Source organism: Peromyscus leucopus, chromosome 7 (genome assembly GCF_004664715.2).
Source record: "Peromyscus leucopus breed LL Stock chromosome 7, UCI_PerLeu_2.1, whole genome shotgun sequence".
Classification (NCBI taxonomy): Eukaryota; Metazoa; Chordata; class Mammalia; order Rodentia; family Cricetidae; genus Peromyscus; species Peromyscus leucopus.
This window is the reverse complement of record NC_051069.1, coordinates 90,753,322-90,774,918: the sequence shown is the minus strand read 5'-3', so window position 1 is coordinate 90,774,918 and position 21,597 is coordinate 90,753,322. Positions and strand designations below refer to the sequence as shown.

The window sequence follows — 21,597 nt, the reverse complement described above, 5'->3', positions numbered from 1 at the left end:
CCACCTCCCAGCCTCATCTCCTTCCAGTCTTCCTGACTCTTTGCTCTTGGAGCCACACTGGTATCCTGGTTTTCTGGGCAAGTACTAGGTACTCGCTGTGGGGAATTTCCCTTTGTTTCCTGTTGGACAGTGCCTCCGCGCCAAGCTTGTTTAGGAAACACAAATGCTGCCTTTCGGTAGGTATCAGGTATACTCACTTGGGACCTTCTCTCTCACCTCCCCATTTCTACACCATCCAATAGTGGGGTGACACATCCGTGTTCCTTTAACCCCCTCACTCATATGTCTGTAAGTGGTCCAGTCAACTCATTGCTTCGCCAAGCTGGACTTGGGTAGAAGGGCCCCATCTGGAGTGAACAGACATTTGTTCATGTCACCCCCTGGAAACCTCGTATGGCGAAGTCATACAGCATTAAATGCTGTTAGAGAGGACATGAGGAGGCAGAGGCAGAGGCAGCTGTGAGTGGAGGTGGGGCATGTGCTTCAAATGGATCTTGTGGAGTTTTGCTTTCAGACTAAAATTTAGAGGCCATATTGGGTAGCATCATGTGCATGTTCTTCATATTCTAATTATGCCGCCTTACTCCTTAGAAACTCTTATGCACTTCAGAGAGTGTATCCATGCTACGAATCTGGGGTCCAGAGAATCCTGTTTTGTGCCCCACAATAGGCAATGTGAAGTTCTTTCAAGATGCTGGCCATAGAGAAACAATGTTCTGTGAGACACCCTTCTTTTCACACTGCATGAGCTGTGGTGATGTGTGAGGGGGGGCATTCATATCCTTCCCACCCAGCACATCTGGGAGGTAAATTAAGCATATTGGGAGGTGAGCTGGTGCTTAGGCCCGCAGGGGAGCCATTGGGGAAATGTTGCCTTGGTTGGTTGGTGTGCTAAATGATAGGTCCCTCTGGGCATGTAGGAGTTTATGCCCCAAGGACCGCCTTTTACATTTTCATTAGCCTTCTAGCTTGTCTAATCTCCTAGCTCTTTCAGGCTTAACCTACTGTCTACGCTGGAGCTTCTTTCCTGGAGTCCACACTGATTGGTGAGAAACTTGATGGTAGTGTCTCTGGCCCATCTGCTGCCCTAATGAATCTGTGGGCTCCTCTGTGCTTGATGAAGTTGAACACTGCTGGAGCCATGGGCAGAGAGGCAGCCATCTCCCCTGATTGGGCAAGGCCATCACATTTCCATTATTGTCCCACAGGGCACAGTGGCCACAGTTTCTGGTGACATAGCGGCTTCCCCTCACAGCAGGTGATGCCCAATTACAGACTGCAGAGTGGACCCAGAGCCTCTGAGCTGTGTCCAGTTTTATCTTCTGTGATCTGAGCTGGTGGGTGACAGAGACCCACTGAAAGCCTGATTGAAGGAAGATGGTCAATGCTGAAGTAGACTGAGAGGAAGCCTGGGAAACCTGTCAGAGAAGGGAAGGGCTGCTGGTTGTCTCCCTGGGTCTGTGCGGAGAGGGAGTTTGGACGTTTAGTCCTTACACTCTGCTGGGCCCAGGGTAGGATAGTTTATCTACGATCAAGATGGCTTCCACACCCTGTTGACTCAACTAGAGGCAGGTCTTGAGGTTAACACAGTAATGATGGACATCGGACTAGCAACAGTAATTGCTGGTAGGCAGTAAGTGGTAGTTGCTGAAGACTCTACAAGAGTTACTTCCGTGACCTTTGAGGCCTCACCACACCCTGCAAGGAAAATAGTATTTTGCAGGTGAAGAAACTGAAGGCAGAACGTTGTCTATGGTCACAAGACTGCAGTTAGCAGAGGTGAGGCCACCTGGCCACCTCCCATCCCCATCTCCTTCTGTTATTCCTGACTCTGTGTTCTTATAGCCATACTACTGTTCTGGTTTTTAATAGCATGTACCAGGCTACTTATCCTGGGCACTTGTTCTTGTGTTTGGAATGGACCCCCCCCCAAGCCTGGCTGGTAGGCGTCATTCAAATTTCAGAAGCCCGTTTCAGTCACCCCACTCACTGGCTGTCATCGCTTATCTTCCCACGGGCTCTGTACTCTCTAGCAGCCTGTAATACTATATGACTTTGTTGCATAACTTCCCACAGAAAGATTTGAAAAAAAAAAATCTATTCACCTCAGATAGGACACCAATGATAGACTCTACCCCAAGACAAACAAACAAAATAAATAATCAACAACAACAACAAGCAAAACCAATTCCACCCAGTCAGTTCCAGTATGGTGAACTAATAAATTCATGGGGATTACTTACAAGAAAATGAATGCAGAGTTGCAGCTGAGCGAGTGAATCTATAACAGCTGTGTCATTAAAAGCCCTTATTACCTTGGGTGACAACTCACCCATGCTATACCTCTGGAGCTCCGATACAGCAGGCAGCTCCGCCCAAGTTCTCCCCCAGCAGGTCTCTACTGCTTATATAAGCCTGGGAAAGAGCCTCGGGAGTCTTGGAGCTTTCTGGGCTTCCCGGATTCCAAGCTTCTTAGCATCCTGGGTCTTATGAGCCTTTTTCCTTCCTCCAGGAAGGAGAGTTCCCATTTAGAGGAAGTAGCTACACAGCTAACTTCACATTTGTCTTGTTTGTTCACTTTCTGGTTCACTGTGTTACAGTGTAAGGTCCACAGGTGCTGCAAATTTGTCTGTTTCTGGCCGTGTCACCAATACCTCAAACATTGTTTGGGGGAAGGAGTAGATTCTTCAGTCTTTCTCACCCATGATCATTCATGTAGGGCACGAGACAGGTTAGAGTAGCTGAGATCTTGTCAGACTAACAGAGGCAGAAAAGCTGATTTTAATAATTGTGTGTGTGTGTGTGTGTGTGTGTGAGAGAGAGAGAGAGAGAGAGAGAGAGAGAGAGAGAGAGAGAGAGAGAGAGAGAAGTGATCATGTGAATGTATGTAGATGCATGTAGGTGCCCAAGTATGTATGTGAGCACAGGTGTATAGAAGCCAGTGGCCAACATTAAGTGTCTTGCTCAATCCCAAGTCACCTTATGTTTTGAGACAGGGTCTCTTTTTTTTTTTTTTTTTTTGATTTTTCGAGACAGGGTTTCTCTGTGTAACTTTGCGCCTTTCCTGGATCTCGCTCTGTAGACCAGGCTGGCCTCGAACTCACAGAGATCCACCTGGCTCTGCCTCCCGAGTGCTGAGATTAAAGGCGTGTGCCACCACCGCCCGGCAAGACAGGGTCTCTTATTGAACCTGGGAACCACCTTTGCCTCCCTAGCTTTGAATTTCAGGTGTGTATAGGCATACTTGATTTTTTATGCTTGCTGGGGAGCCAAACTCAGGTACTTGGGCTGTGCAACAAGCACTTTAATAACTAGCCAAATCTCCAGCCCAAATTTCAATTGTTTCTGCCCCTATCTTAAGTAAAAGTGTCCAGAGGAGGTGAGCCTTCCCAGCAAGCCTTTCAAACATGGCTTATGGAGGTTATTAGGTTGTGGCATCATGGTGGTCAGTGAGAATTCTGGGAGTGAGGGAGAGGCATTATAATACTCCAGGGAAGGGCTAACTATCAAGTCCTTGTAGAGCTCCTCATGCTTTTTAGGTTAGGATTGTCTTAGAGATCATGTTGAAATGGCCCAGATCTCTGAACTTCACTGGATTCTTCATCTTTGACCAATAAATATTATTGCTTAGTCTGGTCATCAACTTCATCTATCAAAACTGACTACAATTGACCTTTGCATGTTTCTAACCCAAAGCCACTCTTGTAGATATCAGTGTCTGGAGACTGTTGTAAAAGACAGTATAGATAGCCTGGTGGGAAGAGCTCATGATAGTGGTCTTGAAAGTGGAGAGGTTCATACATATATATGAGTTTTTATGTCACTTCACACACACACACACACACACACACACACACACACACACACACACAATCAGCCTGACAGCAAGTAGTCAGTGTTCACTGTTCAAGTATCTGTAGATACCTGGAAGCCCCTTCAGAGCAACAGACCAGCTCTGACTTCCAGTAAGTAGGTCTAGCAAACCTAGAGCTTGGAGGTACCTGAAGGTGCCATTCCCATTCATCAAAGTCATAGTCCAAAAGCCTGAGCAAGTATTTTCTAATGGGTGTCATTGTTTTCTTTATTATGCTTATCTCAAGGACAGATGGGCTATTTGCATCAATAATAGTGCCCTTTGAAAGGCTGTTGCTAGCCTGTCTGTGTGATGTGCAAGGTGGATTATTTCTTCTTCTCCTTATAGAGCACTGTAGTAAATCCCAGTGCAGGACCAGTGGCCAAGGAGGCAGAAACAGTAGAGCTTCACTCATCGCCTCTGGCCTCCAGCATCTTTTAAAATAATTCTTTCATTGTTTGAGATTATTACATCATGCCCCCCCCCTCCAAGCCCTCCTGTGCACTTACCCCCTTGCTCACTTTCAAATTCATGCCCCTTTCCTTTGTTGATCTGCTCAGTCCATATAATGTTACTTGTATGTACATGTTTTTTCAGGACCGACCATTTGGTGTTGGATAACCAATTGGCATGCTCTTCCGTGGGGAAGACTATTTCTCCCGCTTGCAGCATTTCTTAGTTGACTGTAGTTCTTTGTTGAGGGCTGAGGCTCCATGAGCTATCCCCCTTCCACATTAGTGTGGCTGTTGGTGTCTTCCTCGTTCATGTCACATTTAGACAGACACGATGGTGGGACTTAATGGTATGATTTCTGACCTGTCTAGGAGACACAGTCTCAAAGCAAGCTTCTTGTTCTTCTCGCTCACTCTTACAGTCTTTCTGCCTCCTCTTCTACAGTGACCGCTGAGTTTGGGGAGTTGTGTCCTAAATATGCCAGCTGGGACTGGGCTCCACAACTCCGAATTTTTCATTGATTGTGGTTTCCTGTAATGGTCTCCCCCTGTTATAAAAGGAGTTTCCTTAATGAGGGGTTGGGGCTACGTTTATCTGTGGGTGCAAAGGTAAATATTTAGAATGTCGTTAGGGATTATACTGGTTTAGTAGTAGTTGTAGGCTCTCCTCCAAGATCTATGACTTCATTTGCCCTGGGTGGTTGGCTAGGTTTCTAATACCAGGCACAAGTTCCCTCTCGATGAGCAGGGCCTTAAGTTCAATTAGAAAACTGTTGATTACCGCCTAGGTATGGATGCCACTACTGAACTCTGAGGGTTATCATGCCATGCTGGTCATTGTTTTGGTTCACAGGTTTTACATGTAGGACTGTTGGTTGCTTCCTTTGGTAGCTTTCATGGCACCAATCTAGCATTTTTTTTTTTTTTTTGAGAGCTGAGCACTAGGAGCATAATGAGGCACCCAGCACTGTTCCAACCCTTTATAGGTATGGCGATGGAGGAGATGGATTTGTGTTCTAGAAGATTCCTAGGGTCAGAAGAATTAAAAAGAGTGAGTGGGAGAGTCATTGGGAGGGGAGAGAAGAGTCAATGGCAGAAAGGGGAAAGGAAGAGAACACTGGATAGAGGCACCACAGAGGAGAGAACAGAAGAAAGATTTGGTAATTAATCCCCTGTGACAAACAGAAATGACACCAATGGAGAAAGAAAAGCACAGAGTTCCTCCTAGGCGTAGGGAATTTGGCACTGTGTGGACATGGTGTTGCAGAGAGCAAGGTGAGTTCCAAGTATCTGCAGGTAATGTCCAGCAGGCAGCCTGTTACACAAGGCTGAGCCCTGGGGAGCAGAGAAACTGATGATCTACTCCATAGCAACGGAATCCTTGTATATGGATGAGATCATCTAGGATAAAAATGAACTGAGTACCAAGAAGACCTGTGGATTTCATTGGTCCTAGACATTCCCAGGTAAAACACTGTTGTTGCATGTCCCCAGTAGTGTGAAATTCCATGCATAGAATGATGTTTCTTGTTGACATGAACTAATGAATGAGTCAAAACACAATTTCATGTCCTCAAGGAGCTCACAGCTCAGTAGCAGAAACCAAAGTCACACACACAAAGCAATTAAAGAGTAGTTGGAAAGAGTGTATTACCAAATGTTAAATTGTGTGGAATAGACTCACCCATGCATGAAGCATTCTGAAAACTAATCTCTATCCAGATTTAAGCCAGGGACTTCATCACAGAGGAAGTGAGGCCTGAGACTCCTTGAAGGAGGGACCGTAGAGAACTCAGACCTACTGTGCGTCTGCCATGTGACTTGCGTGTAGCTATTACAGAATGTCCTCAGTCTGTCTACTTGGTAACAGTTCCTATCCCTCTTGAATGGTGTCCAGCCAGGGCTGCCATTCTTTGGTTCTGTGCAGTAGAGATCAGGTGGTTGTAGAAGGCAGATTAGGTGAAGGTGTTAGGGTCTGTCAGAACCTTAGCACCATACTAAGAAGTGGGCATGGCTTCTGGGCCTCCATGTGAGAGGAAGTGCTCTTGGCCTGAGCCCTTGATGTCTCTTGCCTTTATGTGTTGCCACTATTTTCTGACAAAACAGCAGCAGTGATGACAACAACAGCAAAACCAAATAGAAACAAGACAGACCGTGTAAGCACCATCCCCAGGACAGTGGCTTTGGGAGTGGAAGAGAGGCTAGTTAAGTTAGGAGAAATACTATTCTGCAAGAATGGCTGATTGTGCTTGGACTTGCTGAACATGGTTGGCCTGATGAATGCCAGACAGGTCTCCATTGTTGCTGGTTGACACGAGAGCATTTAGGATAAAAATGGGATTTCATTGGTCCTAGACATTACTGGATCTAAGACTGTTGGCGCATGGCACGGGATTCTGAAATCAAGAGTCTCACTCTGTTTTTGGGACACTTTTAGGTACTACTTCGGTCTCTAGTCCCAGTGACAGGGATGTCTCCTTGGCCGCTTCTAGATGCTGTCTTTGCCTCCATTTTAGCATCATTTGTTCATGCATAAACAAGATAGACTGAAGGAATATTTGGCACTTGGTTTCTTAGACTTCTTCTTTCAGCACCACTTGACCCAGAATGGTTTATGCAAACCTGGTACATAGGCCTATAAATTAGGTTTGCAAACCAAACTTTTTCTGATTGTGATCACAAAGAAATTTATTTTAAAATGACTCTTTGTCATTTATATAACCTTAGCATTTATTAAAGACAGATACAAATTTGTGCACCAATGAGATGGGTATGCTTGCATGTTTTATACCTGAAGAATTAACTCAGCTAAATACTTGATACTGCAGAACATGGAGCATCTTCAGTGTTTCAAGGTTGATCAATATTTCGCACTTATGATCATCTATGCTGAGAACACTAGTTCACATAAATTCAGACTATCAAATGTCAGAAGTATGTTTAGGGCCATTTCAGAAGTTGTTGAAATTCTGTCCCAATCCCAAGCCCAAGTTCACTTAATGATTTTCTTTTACAATGAAATTCAAGTCAGTGACTCAAATAGCAGTTTTAAAATTTAAACATCCTAACAAAATAGTAAAACCCAAAGATGTACTGATTTGATGCATGCTGAGGAGTGACAGTAGGAAAACATTGTCTTTGTTTTCTGTAATTCAGCCACCCTGGTTTAACTGATATAGCATAGAACACTCTTATGTATGGTAAAAATACTTTTTAGAGCATACGGTTGGCTCAAATCTGAGCTGAGGTGTTTGGGTTTGTTGGCCTTGCACGGTGTGACATGTGCGGAATGAAGTGTGCATATTGTGTGTACAGAATGAAGGCGGCAGTGAAGCTGAGTGCCACAGGATGTTGAGCATTGCCAGGGAGATTTGAGATTTTGTGATTTGTTGATTTTGTGTTAATCTTTGTTCCTTGTATACTCAGAAACCTTTTACTATTGTTAATTTGTGTGTGTGTGTGTGTGTGTGTGTGTGTGTGTGTGTGTGTGATAACCACATGCACTTGTGTCATCCCATACAGGGTGGTGACCCACTACTTAAGCTGAAGTATAGAAGGATAAAGGAATGAGAAGGGCATTCTGGGTAAGGGGATAGGGTGAACAGAGGTGTGGGCTGCTGTGGGTGTGGTGTTTGTGAATGACACAGGCCAAGTTTGCATTGTAGGGAGTTGAGGTATCAACTGTCCAAAATAATAAAGTTCATGTTTAGCTATAGTGATGTATTTACTCATCTCTTGTAGATATCCTCATTTTAGGCATATAATTAAATTATTATAATAAATTTTCAAGATTTGTGATCATCATACTCCCATCTCAGAACATTCCCACCAACCCCGTAGAAGATTCTTACCCACTTGTACCCATTTGCAGTTATTTTCCAGTTGACTCCCCAGTCCCAGGAAAAAACACTTTTCTGTTTGGTTATTTGGCTCTTCTGACTCTGTGTGTGTCTAGAGTCATATAATGTGTGGCCTTTCGAGGCACATAGCTTCCTTCACTTAACATCATGTTTTTGGGATTTACCCTGTTTTAGTATGCATCAGTAATTTACTCCTTTTCTGTTGCAAATAATATTCCACTGTATGGAAACATTATACTTTGTTTATGTACTTGCTACTTAATGGATATTAACAAAGTTCTTCAGTCACATTAAATTATTAAATTGAGAGATCCAAGAAGAGGGGTGGGTATAGGGAGATTGACGTGAAGTGAAACAGGAAACGTACTCCACAACTAAGATTTTTAATAATGGTTGGCGAGTAATTCGGTCTCAGGGAATGGCTCCTCCCTCCACCATGGCTGTGCAAAGCTTCTTGTCAGTAGATCCTGGGAAAGCTTCCTGAATGTGATCCTCAGCGGCATGGCTGCCTCTGGAGGTGAAGATGGCTTGAGTGAGTAACTATGACACAGATGTGAATATGAATCAGATATTTTATATGTGAAAATTTATCTGAGGAATGATCCTCCAAGTAGAATTGCTGAGTCAATGGCTGTAATTTTTTATTGGAATGGTACGAATTTGCCTCCCATCCAGCTGTGTATCAGAATTCTTTTATGAAGATTTAGTTTCAGTTCATGTGTCTGTGTGTTTGCCTGCATGTATGTATGTGCACCACATGTGTGCCAGTGCACAAGGAGGCCAGAAGGGGGCATCAGATCCCCGGGAACTGGAATTATGCATGGTTGTGAGGAGCCATGTTGGTTCTGGGACTTGAATCCCGGTTTTCTGAAGGGGAGAAGGGGCTCTTAACTGTTGAGCCATTTCTCTTGCCTGTGTATCAATAACTCTTATCTCCAATATCCTTCAAATACAGTGTCTTTAAACTTTTATTCTTTAACCACCACCAACAAGAAAGGTCAAAACATGGCCTAGACCATTTTTGCAATGCTGACTGACATGACACATCCTGTCATATGACTGAGAGGTGTGTCTGCATCCCAGTGAGCTGTTTGTTGATGTTCCTTGCCTGTATGTCTATTTTATTACTGATATATAAGCTCTCTATATATTAGGGGGAATTAATGTGTTACTCATGATACATTATAAACCGTTTTGAGGGTTTTCTTCATCAAGCTTTCCCTATTTCTTTTCTCTTTGCTTACAAAGGTTTCCATCATGCCCATTTAGAAATAATGAAGAAAACTGGTGAAGTTGAATTTATCAAATTATGGCCTCTTGAGTTTTGTGTTATGATTAATGTAGAGAAATTGTCCCTGTGATTTCTTTTGGTATTTTTATGGTTTTGTTTTTAATGTTTAGCTCTCTGATTTATTGGGAATTTATTCTGGAATAATGGATGGAGGATAGGGGAGCTAGCTTTTTCCAGATGGTTACCCAGTTATCCAAAATTTGGAAAAAAAAATGATTTACCTTTGCCTACTGATTTGAGTTTAGGTTAACATTTTCAGTGTTGAGAGAAGCAACTGCATCAAATTAAAACCCCAACCAAAGTGATGTTGTCCATTTCCACTTCCTGGTATCTTCTCAGCCACTTCCTTACCAAGACTTGGCACTTTATCTCTTTGATGTCTTGCCAGTCTACTCAGCCGCTCATGCTTTGCTGCTGTTTAGTGGCAGCAGGTAAAAACACGGGGTCGGGGGTGCGGTGGGAGGGGGAGGACAGCGCTTAGAACTGGAGGCTGGGAAGTGGCCACTGAACGGAGAAGTTCTGTAAGTCTGCCCTTGGACAGTACAAGTTAATGGTAACACAATTGGTGCTGAAAAAGAATCTCTTCAGTCAGACTATCCAAGGCCCATAGGAACTTCTGGCTTTTTAAAGGAAAGGCGCAGGGAAACCAGCATTTCTAAAGATCTGAGATACTCAAAGATAGTGTAAAAAGATGTTTGTGGGTCACATGGACCCTTGGGTCTGCTCTGTCACTTCACTGTCAGTGAGAGTCTCCCCTGAAATATCTCTCCCAGCTCCACAGGTCTCCTCTCCATCTCGTCCTCTTTCATAGCTGGATGGCAGTGATCTCCCGCTGTTCTTCCCATGCTCTTAGGCCTCCTCCAGCATAGTTCCTACTTTGAGATATCTTCTAAACATTGAACTTTGGTCATCTGGGTGTTTCCTCTCTAGAACTCGTCTGTCTGTGTTTTCTGTGCTTAGGTTGGAACCCGGAGTTCTCATCATGTCTGTCCCTTGGTTTCATCCCCACCATGCCTACTTTGTAAGACTCTGCCACGTGAACTTCATCCCTGAATGATACCAGCTTGCTTTTCCCCACCACAGCGCTTTCGTATTTGTGTGCCTCGGGGCACAGATGCTCTGCCCATTTTTGCCCCTAGGATATACACACTCTCCAGACAACTCCTCTCCATCCACCCTATCCACTTGGAGACTCTTTTGGAAGACTTTCCTGCATTTCATGTACATTCCCTTTCTTGGTACCTTGTAACTCCCATTAATTAACACAATTGCGATTATGTAGTTATTCTGATAATTTTCTAATTCCTGTCCCTGTCCCTCGGTCGTAAGCTTCACACTGCTGTATGCTCAGTGGCTAATGGAATGCCTGGCATAAAGCTGACGTTTAGAAAACATTTTCCGCTGATGAATGAGGGAGGTTTTGCAATAAAGCAATGAGACTGATGCGGTGTAACATCAACAAATAACAATGTTTGTCCCTCCCTGCTGGGAATGCCAGCCCATCCTAGTCTGTCTCCATGAACTGAGATCTTCTCTTTCTTAAGGCCCTCCCCATCATAATTGCTACTTACCCTGGGAGGCATTTATCTCTCCTCTCACCCTGTCTTCTCTCTTCCTTCTCCCACCCCCACAGCACCAGCTGACAGGAGAAGAATGGAAGCCGGAGAGAAATTAATGTGCAACGCTGTAGTCTGGGTCTCCTTTCCCCCCACACCACAGGGGGCTATTTTCCTTTCTCTCTGCTCCTTTCTACTCTTTCCTTTTGAACATACAGCTCTATCCCCTCTAATTTGATTTGAGCGCTCCCTTAGGAGCTGTCACAGAACCAATTAGATCTGTAGAATTTTACAACTTGAGGTCACCCAGTATGATTCCTCATTTTACAGACGAGGAAACTGAGGCCCGGAGAGGTTAATGTCTGAAACGATTACCTCTGTTGGGTCTTACAGCGCTAATCAGCGTCATTTTTGAAGATGAATGTTCTCAATAGCCCGGCTGTGCTGAGTGAAATCCTCATTCTGTTTATCTCAGGACGTTCAGTGGTAATGGCCTTGGCATTCAGGTGAGCCTGGAAGCTAGGACTTCCTTTCCCAGGGAGAGCTGCATTAGTGCTGGGTGGCCAGAGGCTCTGGCTGTGAGGAGACCTCTGCCCTGAGTGGGGTCCATGCTTCACCTGGGCATCAGCCAAAGGGCCCAGCATTTATGCTGAAACCCTGCTGGAACAATGGATCAGGAGCCCTGCTGAGTTTAAACAATTCAAGAACATTAACAGAAAGCTGCCTGCCCTCCCTCCAAAGTCATGTCAGGTCAGCAGGGAAAATGTTTCAGAATGGAGCTAGGAAGGTAGGGAGGCCTGAAAACGATCTGAAATGCTGTCAGCAACTTCTCCCTCATCTATTTGCTTTCTGGTTTCCAAAACCCAGTCAAGCAGAACAAAACTTCCACAAACACATTTAAATAGAACATAACACAGTATTTAAGAAAAAAAAAGTGGCTCCTCTACATCCAGAGATCAATAAGAAATTAAGCAAAGCCAAGGTGAGGTTTGACAGTGTGGATTTATACTCCACATGAGCTATGCAGTAGGGCTTTTGCTCAGCTTGTGGCCCTGCCACTGGGCATGGGAACAGGCATATCCTCATGTGTGCACAATATCTGTTCCGGTGCTGGGTCCAGATGCTGAATATCCCTTATATGCTGTGATCCTTTAGGGCCCCACCAAGCACTGGTGGGACAGGATGTTTTCAGTGTCCATGTGTCCAAATTCTTACAGCTGGAGAAAGGGTAGAGCAAGTGTCCAGCCTGGGTAGCACGAGCTGGAAACTGGGAGGTTTTCCAGAGTTGCAGTGATTCCAGCAAAGATGGAAAAGGCATCCTAGGTCGAACGCCTAAAGTTGGAGCTTAGAGGTGGAAGCCGTTTGCAACTTTGGCAACATTAAAGTCCTGGTGTTACAAGTTGAGCAGGGAGCCGTGCTGGGGGCCGGAAGAGTGACGGACTGCAAGGGGCTGGGGATGTAGTTCAGTCAGCAGAGTGCTCGCCTAGCATGCACAAAGCCCAGAGCTCAGCCTCCAGCACTGCATAGCTAGCTGTGGTGGTCCTTTCCTGTTAATACCTTTGGGGAGGGAGCAGCAGGTGTAGCTATGTAGCAAGTTCAAGATCAGCCTATGCCGTGAATGCCTTGAGAAAGAGAAAGGAGGGGGTAACAAGTCAAATGACAGATGGGACACTGGTTGCTTTTTGGGAGAACTGATACTTTATCTAGGCAACAAATCAAGATGAACCTTCAGTCCCCAAGGGTTTCTGGAAGGAACTCATCAGAGACTCTGGCTGGAACAGGAAGGAATTGGTACTCTAGGAGGGCTGAGAGAGCCCGGCAATCCTGGATATGTAGGTCAGCTCTCTAGATGTTCCCCTGTTGTCCCCTTTGCCCTTGACACTATGTATCTTCCTTTGTAGCTCCAGGGGGAAGAGACTCCTTCAGTTATTAACTTCCCCCCATTACCTGCTGCAGAAATTCCCTTCCTGAAGTTTTTGGGTGATTCAAAGCACCATCACTCCTATACAGCGTCTCTTACAGCCGTGAACCGTGGAGGAATTACGTGATGTCTGGGTTAGCTATGAATTAGAGATAACCAAGCAACCGTGAGACTCTTGTAGGGCGTGGAGTAAATGCGCTGTTCGCCACTCTTCCTCTGCTACATAAGGATTCTGAAATAGGAGTTCTCTTTTCCACTATGAATCAGGTTGTCTCTCCCGGGGTAAGCAATGGCTCTTCCTTTCTAAGCACTGTCCTCCTACATTGCTCCTCCATCTCATCTGAGCTTGAAAATTTCACACAGGAGCTGAATTAACTTCATTAAGAGTGTCTCTTAGCAGCCTCCATCGTTTCACAGTCTAGCTCTTTCAAAGAGATTGCTCTTCTAAAACAAATGGTTCTGATAATCTAAGTTTGTTGAGAAACTAAAAAAAAAAGTTTCTCTTCACATGCTTTACAGAGGTATACAAAGGAGTTTTGCCACCATAAAGATATTAGCTCACAGATGGGGATGTCCATTGTGGAGTTCTTTTATAACTGATCTCTAATTTATAGAGTAGAGGCTGTTGGCAGCCAAGAGTACGGTGCCTGCCCTCAATAAGGTACAATAAAGGATACACACATGCACACAGCATGAGATTTCTAAGTTTGATGAGATAATGCTTCCTCCCTTCCTCCCTCCCTCCTCCCTCTCTCTTTCCCTCCTTCCCTCTTTCCCTCCCTCCCTCCCTTCCCCCTTTCTCTGTCTGTCTCTCTCTTTTTTCTTTTTTTGGTTTGGTTTTCTGAGACAGGGTTTCTCTGTGTTGCAGATCTGGCTGTCCTGGAACTCACTCTGTAGACCAGGTTGGCCTTGAACTTGTAGAGATCCTCATGCCTCTGTCTTCTGGATGCTTGGAAATAAGGCGTGCACCACCACCACCTGGCTGAGGGAATACTCTCTATAATTAAATCTGTTGTATTGGGGAATGTATTTGTAGAAAACTGAGACGCTGAATCTCAGGAAATCTCTAAAACACAGACATGGCTACATGAGCTCCTTTGTTAAGTGGAACAGTGAGACGGGTGGGCTCTTAAAGACCCTCCAAAGCTCTGGGACTCTCTCCTGAATTGCCTCTTTTGGTCTTATCACTCTCTCCTTTTCTGATTTTGCATGTGTGTGCCTGCGGCCCGCTTGAGACAGTGGGAAGAAGTCAGTGGCTATGATGAAAACCTGAACACCATCCGTACTTACCAAGTGTGCAACGTCTTTGAACCCAACCAGAACAACTGGCTGCTCACCACCTTTATCAACAGACGGGGCGCCCATCGCATCTACACAGAGATGCGCTTCACTGTGAGGGACTGCAGCAGCCTCCCAAATGTCCCAGGCTCCTGCAAGGAGACCTTCAACTTGTACTACTATGAGACCGACTCTGTCATTGCCACCAAGAAGTCAGCCTTCTGGTCTGAAGCCCCCTACCTCAAAGTTGATACCATTGCTGCAGATGAGAGCTTCTCTCAGGTGGATTTTGGGGGAAGATTGATGAAGGTCAACACAGAAGTCAGGAGCTTTGGGCCTCTTACTCGGAATGGATTTTACCTCGCTTTCCAGGATTATGGAGCCTGTATGTCTCTCCTTTCTGTCCGTGTCTTCTTCAAAAAGTGTCCAAGCATTGTGCAAAATTTCGCCGTGTTCCCTGAAACCATGACAGGAGCAGAGAGCACGTCTCTGGTGATTGCTCGGGGCACATGCATTCCTAATGCAGAAGAAGTGGACGTGCCCATAAAACTCTACTGCAATGGGGATGGAGAGTGGATGGTGCCCATTGGGCGCTGCACCTGTAAACCTGGCTATGAGCCGGAGAACAGTGTGGTCTGCAAGGGTAAGTTTGGGGCTCCTTGAGTGTCTGCTTCCATCCCGCCTGGGGAGGTCCAAGTTCATTACGTTCCTGCTTCTAGTTTGGGGTCGTTCAGGAAAAGAGAGAGCCTAGTGGCTTATTATGAATCTCAGAAGAACCTCTGTCCCCAGCGCTAGGCCTCATTATTTCCCAGTTGTGGACCAAGTGTCTGTATGCATGTGTGGAGGAGGGGATGGGGAAAATTCTCAATAGTGGAAAATTATTCAATAATCACTTATTTATAGTTAGTTTGGGAACATGCATTTTCTGTCTCTCTGTCTCTCTGTCTCTCTCTGTCTCTCTCTCTCTCTCTCTCTCTTTCACGCACACACACACACACACACATCACTCTATGCATCTTTCATGAGCCTCAAGCTCTGGGGGGCATGGAGTATTTGGGTTGTCATGGACAGTTCACTCAAGGGTAATTGAGAAGTGACTGAATTTGGAAAATATTTTAGTTCATTTCAGTCCAGCTCCCACAGCACTGAACTTGGTCCTGAAGCCATGGAGCTCATTAACTCAAGGCCCTCTGGCTTGACCGTCTTCCTCCAGGGGCTCAATGCCAGGCCCTGGAGGGAGATCCAGCTACTGGGACAGGAATGGGAATGTTCCATGTGTGGAGGCACCTTGGCTTCTGAGTGGGGCAGACTGACGCAAACTTTGCAGGTTGGAGGCTTAAGGTATTCCATGCTCACGGTAGATCTCTGAACCCTGCATTACCTTTGTTCGATATGTGGTAATAAATATGCTGAACTGGCTCCATTTGGTCCCAGAGTGGATGGAAGGGTCTAGAAGCCCTATATCTCTTGTCTGGTCCAAATCATTGGAGCTGGATAAAGGGTAATGCTGGGAAGAGAAGGTGAGTTCCATTATTAAATCTTGCTTATGATCTTCAGAAGTTTGGATTGTTTAGAAAGGCCTGGAAATGATAATCTTCATTGTATTGTAATTCAAGGGTTGCTCCCTCTCTTTTGCAGTTTGGGAGTGAAGTTAGCTCCTTCTCCATCGCATGTCTCCTGAAAGCACCCTCCTGGTCATCCTCTGGTGCTGCTGGAGCACCTGGCCAGCCCTTGTCTGCTTCCTTCCCTCCTTCCCCAAACACCTGCCTGTGAAATGCCTGGCAAGGGATTTTGAAAGCCCATCAGCACGCGATCCCATGGATTCAGCTAATTGCCTGGGCTGGGGCCTTCGCACAGCCTTTCTGGGGCCTGCTGGGAACACAGAACTGTGCCATTGTGTCTTTATTGGATTTCTTGGTTCTGGAACCCATGATGGATGGCGTGGAAACAGAGGGGCGAGCGCGCCAGATCCAGTGATGAATCAACGCAGACAGTTTTAAGACCAGCCGGGTCTGGTCCCACAGAGCTCTTCTGTGTCCCACAGGTTGGGGGTGGGGCGAGGGCACCCTCTTTGGCATTCTTCAGGGTCCGAGTGGGGACCAAGACACCAGGCTGTCTTAAAGGCACAGGTGCAGCGGCGACTGGGCATGCTTGCAAACCATGCTGGGGTGCATTCTCTGGCTTCAAAGGGCTGCCACACGGAAGTTGCTGGCGGGGCCCCTCTCATTTTTCTCATTATTTCCTGAGCAGAATGGCAGGGATGGGAGCAAGCATTGATTGGTTGTGATTTAATTGGGACTCTGGGAAACAGGCTCTCGTTTCTTTGGACTAATTGGAACGTTACTCTTTTGGGGGGCTCTGCTGTCCACACTGCTTGTCAGTCACCTCTCATGGTTGTCCTGGGGAGGGCCTGTGGGGACAAATATGTAAATGCAAGTTCTTTCTTTTCATTCTTCCTTCTTGGCTCAAACCGCTCTTATGGGCTTGCTTGGATGTTGCCAATCTCTGACTGTTGTGAACATGGCTGAACTTTACATGTAACCACTTATTGTAAACTCATTGGAGGGTGGAGGCGGGAGGGGGGTGGGGTGGGGCCGGGCAGGACATCCTCAGTGCACAGGCAGCTACATTCTGGTGGCACTTCTGAGAGTGTAGCGTGACGAGTTGGGTAGTAGCATGGTTTCTTTGGCTCCATAGCCTGGCGAAGCCCATTTCCCTTGGAGACCAAAAGAAGCCCTTCACCTCTGTCTCAGAAGCTCGATATTTACATCCTCCCGATTGCTGGTATGAGAACTCTGATGGCTGAACCAGATCGCTCGCTCTGTCGAGGATTCACAGAGCAGTGCCTGGGAAAAGAGGGGACCCAAGCCCTGTGTAGATGGAGACTTCGGAAGGACGTTGTGCCCTTGGGATAGACAGTGTATGTAGAAATCTGAGGTTGGTCCCAGTGCTGTATTTTCAAGGGGAGACCTCCAGCCACATGATTTGTGCATACTGGGTTGCCAGGTAGCCATTGGGATCAGTCCTTCATGACAATTCTGGGGTGGCCACCTCATGAGAACAGGATCGGGGAGAACCGTGAGTGGCAGAGACTGTAGGTGAAAAGCAGCAGAGGTCCAACAGCTGCTATGTCCTGACATAACCTGCCAATTCTTGTTGCCAGAATCTCACTGTCGGGAGCCTGATAGTGTTGTGGTTCTCACCGTGTGCCAATCCCCCTACCCCCTGGGATATTTGCATCTGAGACTTTGCTTATAGAGAAGCTAGACTTTGCCTTAGAATCTATAGAATAGCTGTAGAAACAGCATCCTTTCTGCTTTTTGGTTCCCTATTTTTTTTTTTAAGGAGTTACTGTTCTGATGGGCAAGGAACCATATTCTCTGGCTTTCATTTTCCATCTGCTAACCCATGTATCTGTCAAATTCCTGGTGACCAGTCATTGGGTTGTGCAGAGGCACCTGGAGACCAATTAGGCAGCCCAGACAGCTAAGAGCAGTCCTGGCCTGGAGCAGTTCCTGTTGCGGAGAGACAGGATATGAGAAGGGACAATGAGGACAGCAGGCAGAGCTGGGTGGTAGAACTTAGGTGTTGGCATGTGGCTCACATACTTTCTAGAGAGGTTCCGTGGCTGAGGGCCTGCCTCTGACTCATCCTTTCTGTAGCTCACACACAGGGTAGGCCCATCAGGCAGAAGCGCACAGGCATGTTGGTCCTACCACCGACTCTGACTTCATCATGTGTCAGTCAGTATGAAATTATTAATTACTTGGGAGACGGCTCATCTATTTCAGCTTCTGGTCATGTGCTCATAGCTTAGGGGATTAACAAGAAAGCACAGCTTCCTCTCTGTCTTTGTGCCACGTTCCTCCTGCTAGCGTTCCCGGTGAAGTGATTCTTTGTGTGGGCCCCACGCGGCCTAGCTCTCCCTGTGCTGGCAGGCCCTGAGCTGGCGCTGGGCAAGCTTTAAAATATGTTGGCTAAGGTTAGCCTAAAGGGAAGACGGTGGGGCTATGGCTTAGTCAGGGTTTCCGGTGCTGTGATAAAATCACATGACCCTAACCAGCTGGGGTGGGGGCTTGTATTTCAGCTTATAACCCCCAATTACAGTCCATCATTGAAGGGAAGTCAGGGAAGGAACTCAAACAGGGCAGGAACCTGGAGGCAAGAACTGAAGCAGAGGCCATGAAGGGGCGCTCCTTACTGGCTTGCTCCCCATGGCTTGCTCAGCCTGCTTTCTTATAGAACCCAGGACCACCAGCTCAGGGGTGGTATAGCCCCGAGGGAGCTGGGTTCTCCCACATCAATCATTAATCAAGAAAATGCCCATACAGACTTGCCTATAGGTCAATCTGATGGGAGCAGTTACTCCATTGAGATTCTGCCTTCTCAGATTTTGTCCATGTTGACAAAATCTAACCGGCACAGGGCTGGAACTGACAATCCTAGGTGCCTACTAGGAGCAGGCTCCTTCTTCTTCTGTCAAATCATCAGGCTGTAACGTACCTTCTGGGTGCTCAGGACTTCCAGAGCAGGCCCTAGCTTGGGGTTCTGTTCCACCCTTGGGTATTCCCAGAAGGGCTAACTTCGCAAACACTCTTTAAAGCTTCCAGAAGGTTCTGCGTCATGGGCTTCTTTTCAGTTACGTGGCATTAGGTAGAGGGGGTGGGCTGTGGCTCAGAAAATAATAGGGTACACAGTCCTGTCTATCATCCCTTTCGCCCATGTTCCTGCCTGTCCCAGGTGCCTTGACCTCTGGCAGAAGGGAGTGATCTATGGTGTCCAGAGAAGGCTTCTGACTTTAGCAGATGGGACTATAGGCCAAAGGCTAATTGACTTGGTGCTGTAGCTGATCAGGAGCCCCAGAGGAGTTCTGAGTAGGTGAGAGAGGGCTGGGAGGTTGACTGCCCAGAAGTTACAGAAAAGAATAGCTATTCCTGTAGAGAGCAAGCACTAGCTAGTAGGTACCAGAACCCCCAAGCATACTAGAAATGGCACCCTTCCTGGCAACAGACAGGGCCACACCTTTAAAACTTCTAGTTCCCACTCAGGTTTGAAACGTTGCAGCTGAGCATGCCTGGGAAACCTTGCAGCTTTCCCAGGGAATTCTCAAGTCCAACCATCACCAGTCCAGCCATGGATGCTGACGGGGCCTTTGGATGTCCTGGAGAACAGAACGATTCTCTGTACCAAATTGTTCCATAGCTCTGCAGCTCCCTACCTCCCCGTGTGAGCTGTGGACTGGGGTTGGCACCCCTACCTATACAGGCTCTACCCTGACATCGCTCCAAGGGTCTCCTTTCCTAGAATGGCTGTATCTCTACCCCCCCCCCCCCCCCCCCGATGCACACCAAGTGGGAACCTTTTTCTTTGGTAATTTTCTACCTACATGTAAATTCCTTCATGCATGGAAACCCAAGGGACACTTTGAACCTTTCAACAATTTCAATGCCTTTTGTCAACTTGAACAGTTGAGATGAGCCACTTTATAAGCCTAGGGGAGTTGAGATGAAAAAAACCTGCAAGATTTGAAGGGGGAGAAAAATGTGTCTAATTTAGCTCAAAGGAGGTGTCTAGGGCCTATTCCCATCCCCCTTAAGGTTGTTGGCCTCAGCTTTGGGTTCCTTGACCGTTCCTGTTGAGGTTCTGCAGGAGAAAGGGAAGGCCCCGGGAAATGGTGTATATTTGTGCGCATATGTGTTCCCATGTATGTGCACATGAGTCAGGCCACCACGCTGGCAGCCATATTCAAGGGCACTGAGGAGCACTACCTCTCCCCCTGGCCCACCAGCAGCCAGCTGGAGAGAGGAAGTCCACAGCCCAGATGGCCTCCCCGCCAGCCCCAGGGAGACCAGCTATTCTCAGGGCCAAGGGAGGCCAAGGTCATTAACACTGCAGCCCTGTAAGATGAGCTTCATAATAGGATTTCCCAACAGGCTACTTCATTTAGAAACCCCCCGGGGCCTCCTCTGCTTCCTGCAGTGGCCCTGCCCAGTGCCCTCCAGAGAGGAGTCATATGTAATTGGCTGGCCCTAATGGACTGTGACACCATGAACAACAGTGAGTGGAAGCGGAAGGATGCCCGTGTGCTGCACAGCCACCAACGTGTTGGGCTCTAAAGGCAGCCTAGGATGTAGGTGTCAGGGTGCAAATCTTCCTAGGTTCTGCACCTCCCCTTCCTGCTCCAGAAGACCCACACTCTGCTGTTGTTGACTAAATAGTCTTGACCATCTCAGGGCAGCCCCATAACCACTGAGTGATAACACCCTTCAGGCAGGAGAGCTGTCTGGGAGGAAGTCTGCATTTTGCATTAAGCCTGGCCATCCGTGACTTAATAAATATGCATTATGATGTGAGTGGTGGAAATATCTCAGGGCTGGGAGTTTAGCGGGTGCCTGAAGGCGGCTGTTGACTGCGCTGTCATCTGTTCATGAAAACCTGTGAGGTCTGAAACTGAGTGAATGAGTCAGTGGCATGGGTGGGATTTGTCCATAGAGAAGACAAGCCAACTCTTGTCAGTCCTGGGATTAGAACTTGGGTCTTAAGATGCTACCTTCTGCCTCTGGTTCTGAGACTAGACTAGGCTGAAGTTAACCACCCTTAAAAATATGTTTTCAGGAATATTGGCCTTGGTTTTGCTTGTGGTTCCTGGATGTCCTTACACAATTCTGCACCATGTGTCTGCCCAGGATTTTTTTGTTGGTTGTCATCTTCTTGGCTGGACTCAACCCCTCTTTCCAGAGAGCATGAGAATGTTTTACAAACCATCTAAGTTGCACGCCATTTCTGGAGGGTGATCCCATCTTCCTGGCCTAAGGCTTTGTGTCAGAGAAAGGGGGGGCGGGTGGAGAACATGGTGGAGTCCAGATGTGACTTTCTAATTTGCATCAAGAACTCTTCAAAGGCTGTGTTGCGGCTCAGCCACACTAAGCATGCTGGTCCGTGCTGCTAGAACAAAATGCCACAGATAGGGTGCTTTAGAATGGGCTGAAATCCACTTCCTACAGGTTTGGAGCTAAGGAAGTCCAAGTCCCAGTCTTTGGTAGATTCAGTTCTACAGTGAGAATTCCATCTTCTGGAGAGGAGGGCCACTGTGCCCTCCATGGCAGAGAGGCAGAGGAGCTGTCCTAGCATTGTGAAGACTCTAGTGTTGTGAGTGCCTTAATCTCATTCACAGGATAGGGACCTAATAATTTAATCACCTTCTTAAAGACCCACCTCTTAATACTATTGCTTTGTAACACTTGGATTTGGCGGGGGGGGGGGCATTTTTCATGTAATAGTATCCTTTGCTTTCTGCCCCATTATTCTCTAGTGCTGGGAAGTCCCTTGCTGCAGGTTCTGAGCACACACTGTCTTGAACAGAAGGGGAGTCACTGAGAAGAAACC

The 21,597-nt window shown here is 46.7% G+C and overlaps 1 protein-coding gene across 1 annotated transcript in view; it reads left to right on the top strand.

Annotated features, from left to right (window-relative positions):
• Positions 1 to 21,597, top strand: part of Ephb1 (EPH receptor B1) — a 448,050-nt gene that overhangs the window by 147,537 nt on the left and 278,916 nt on the right. The window contains exon 3 of the mRNA XM_028869941.2: positions 14,173 to 14,854. Coding sequence (XP_028725774.1) covers positions 14,173 to 14,854 — 682 coding nt within the window. The remainder of the gene's footprint in view (positions 1 to 14,172; positions 14,855 to 21,597) is intronic.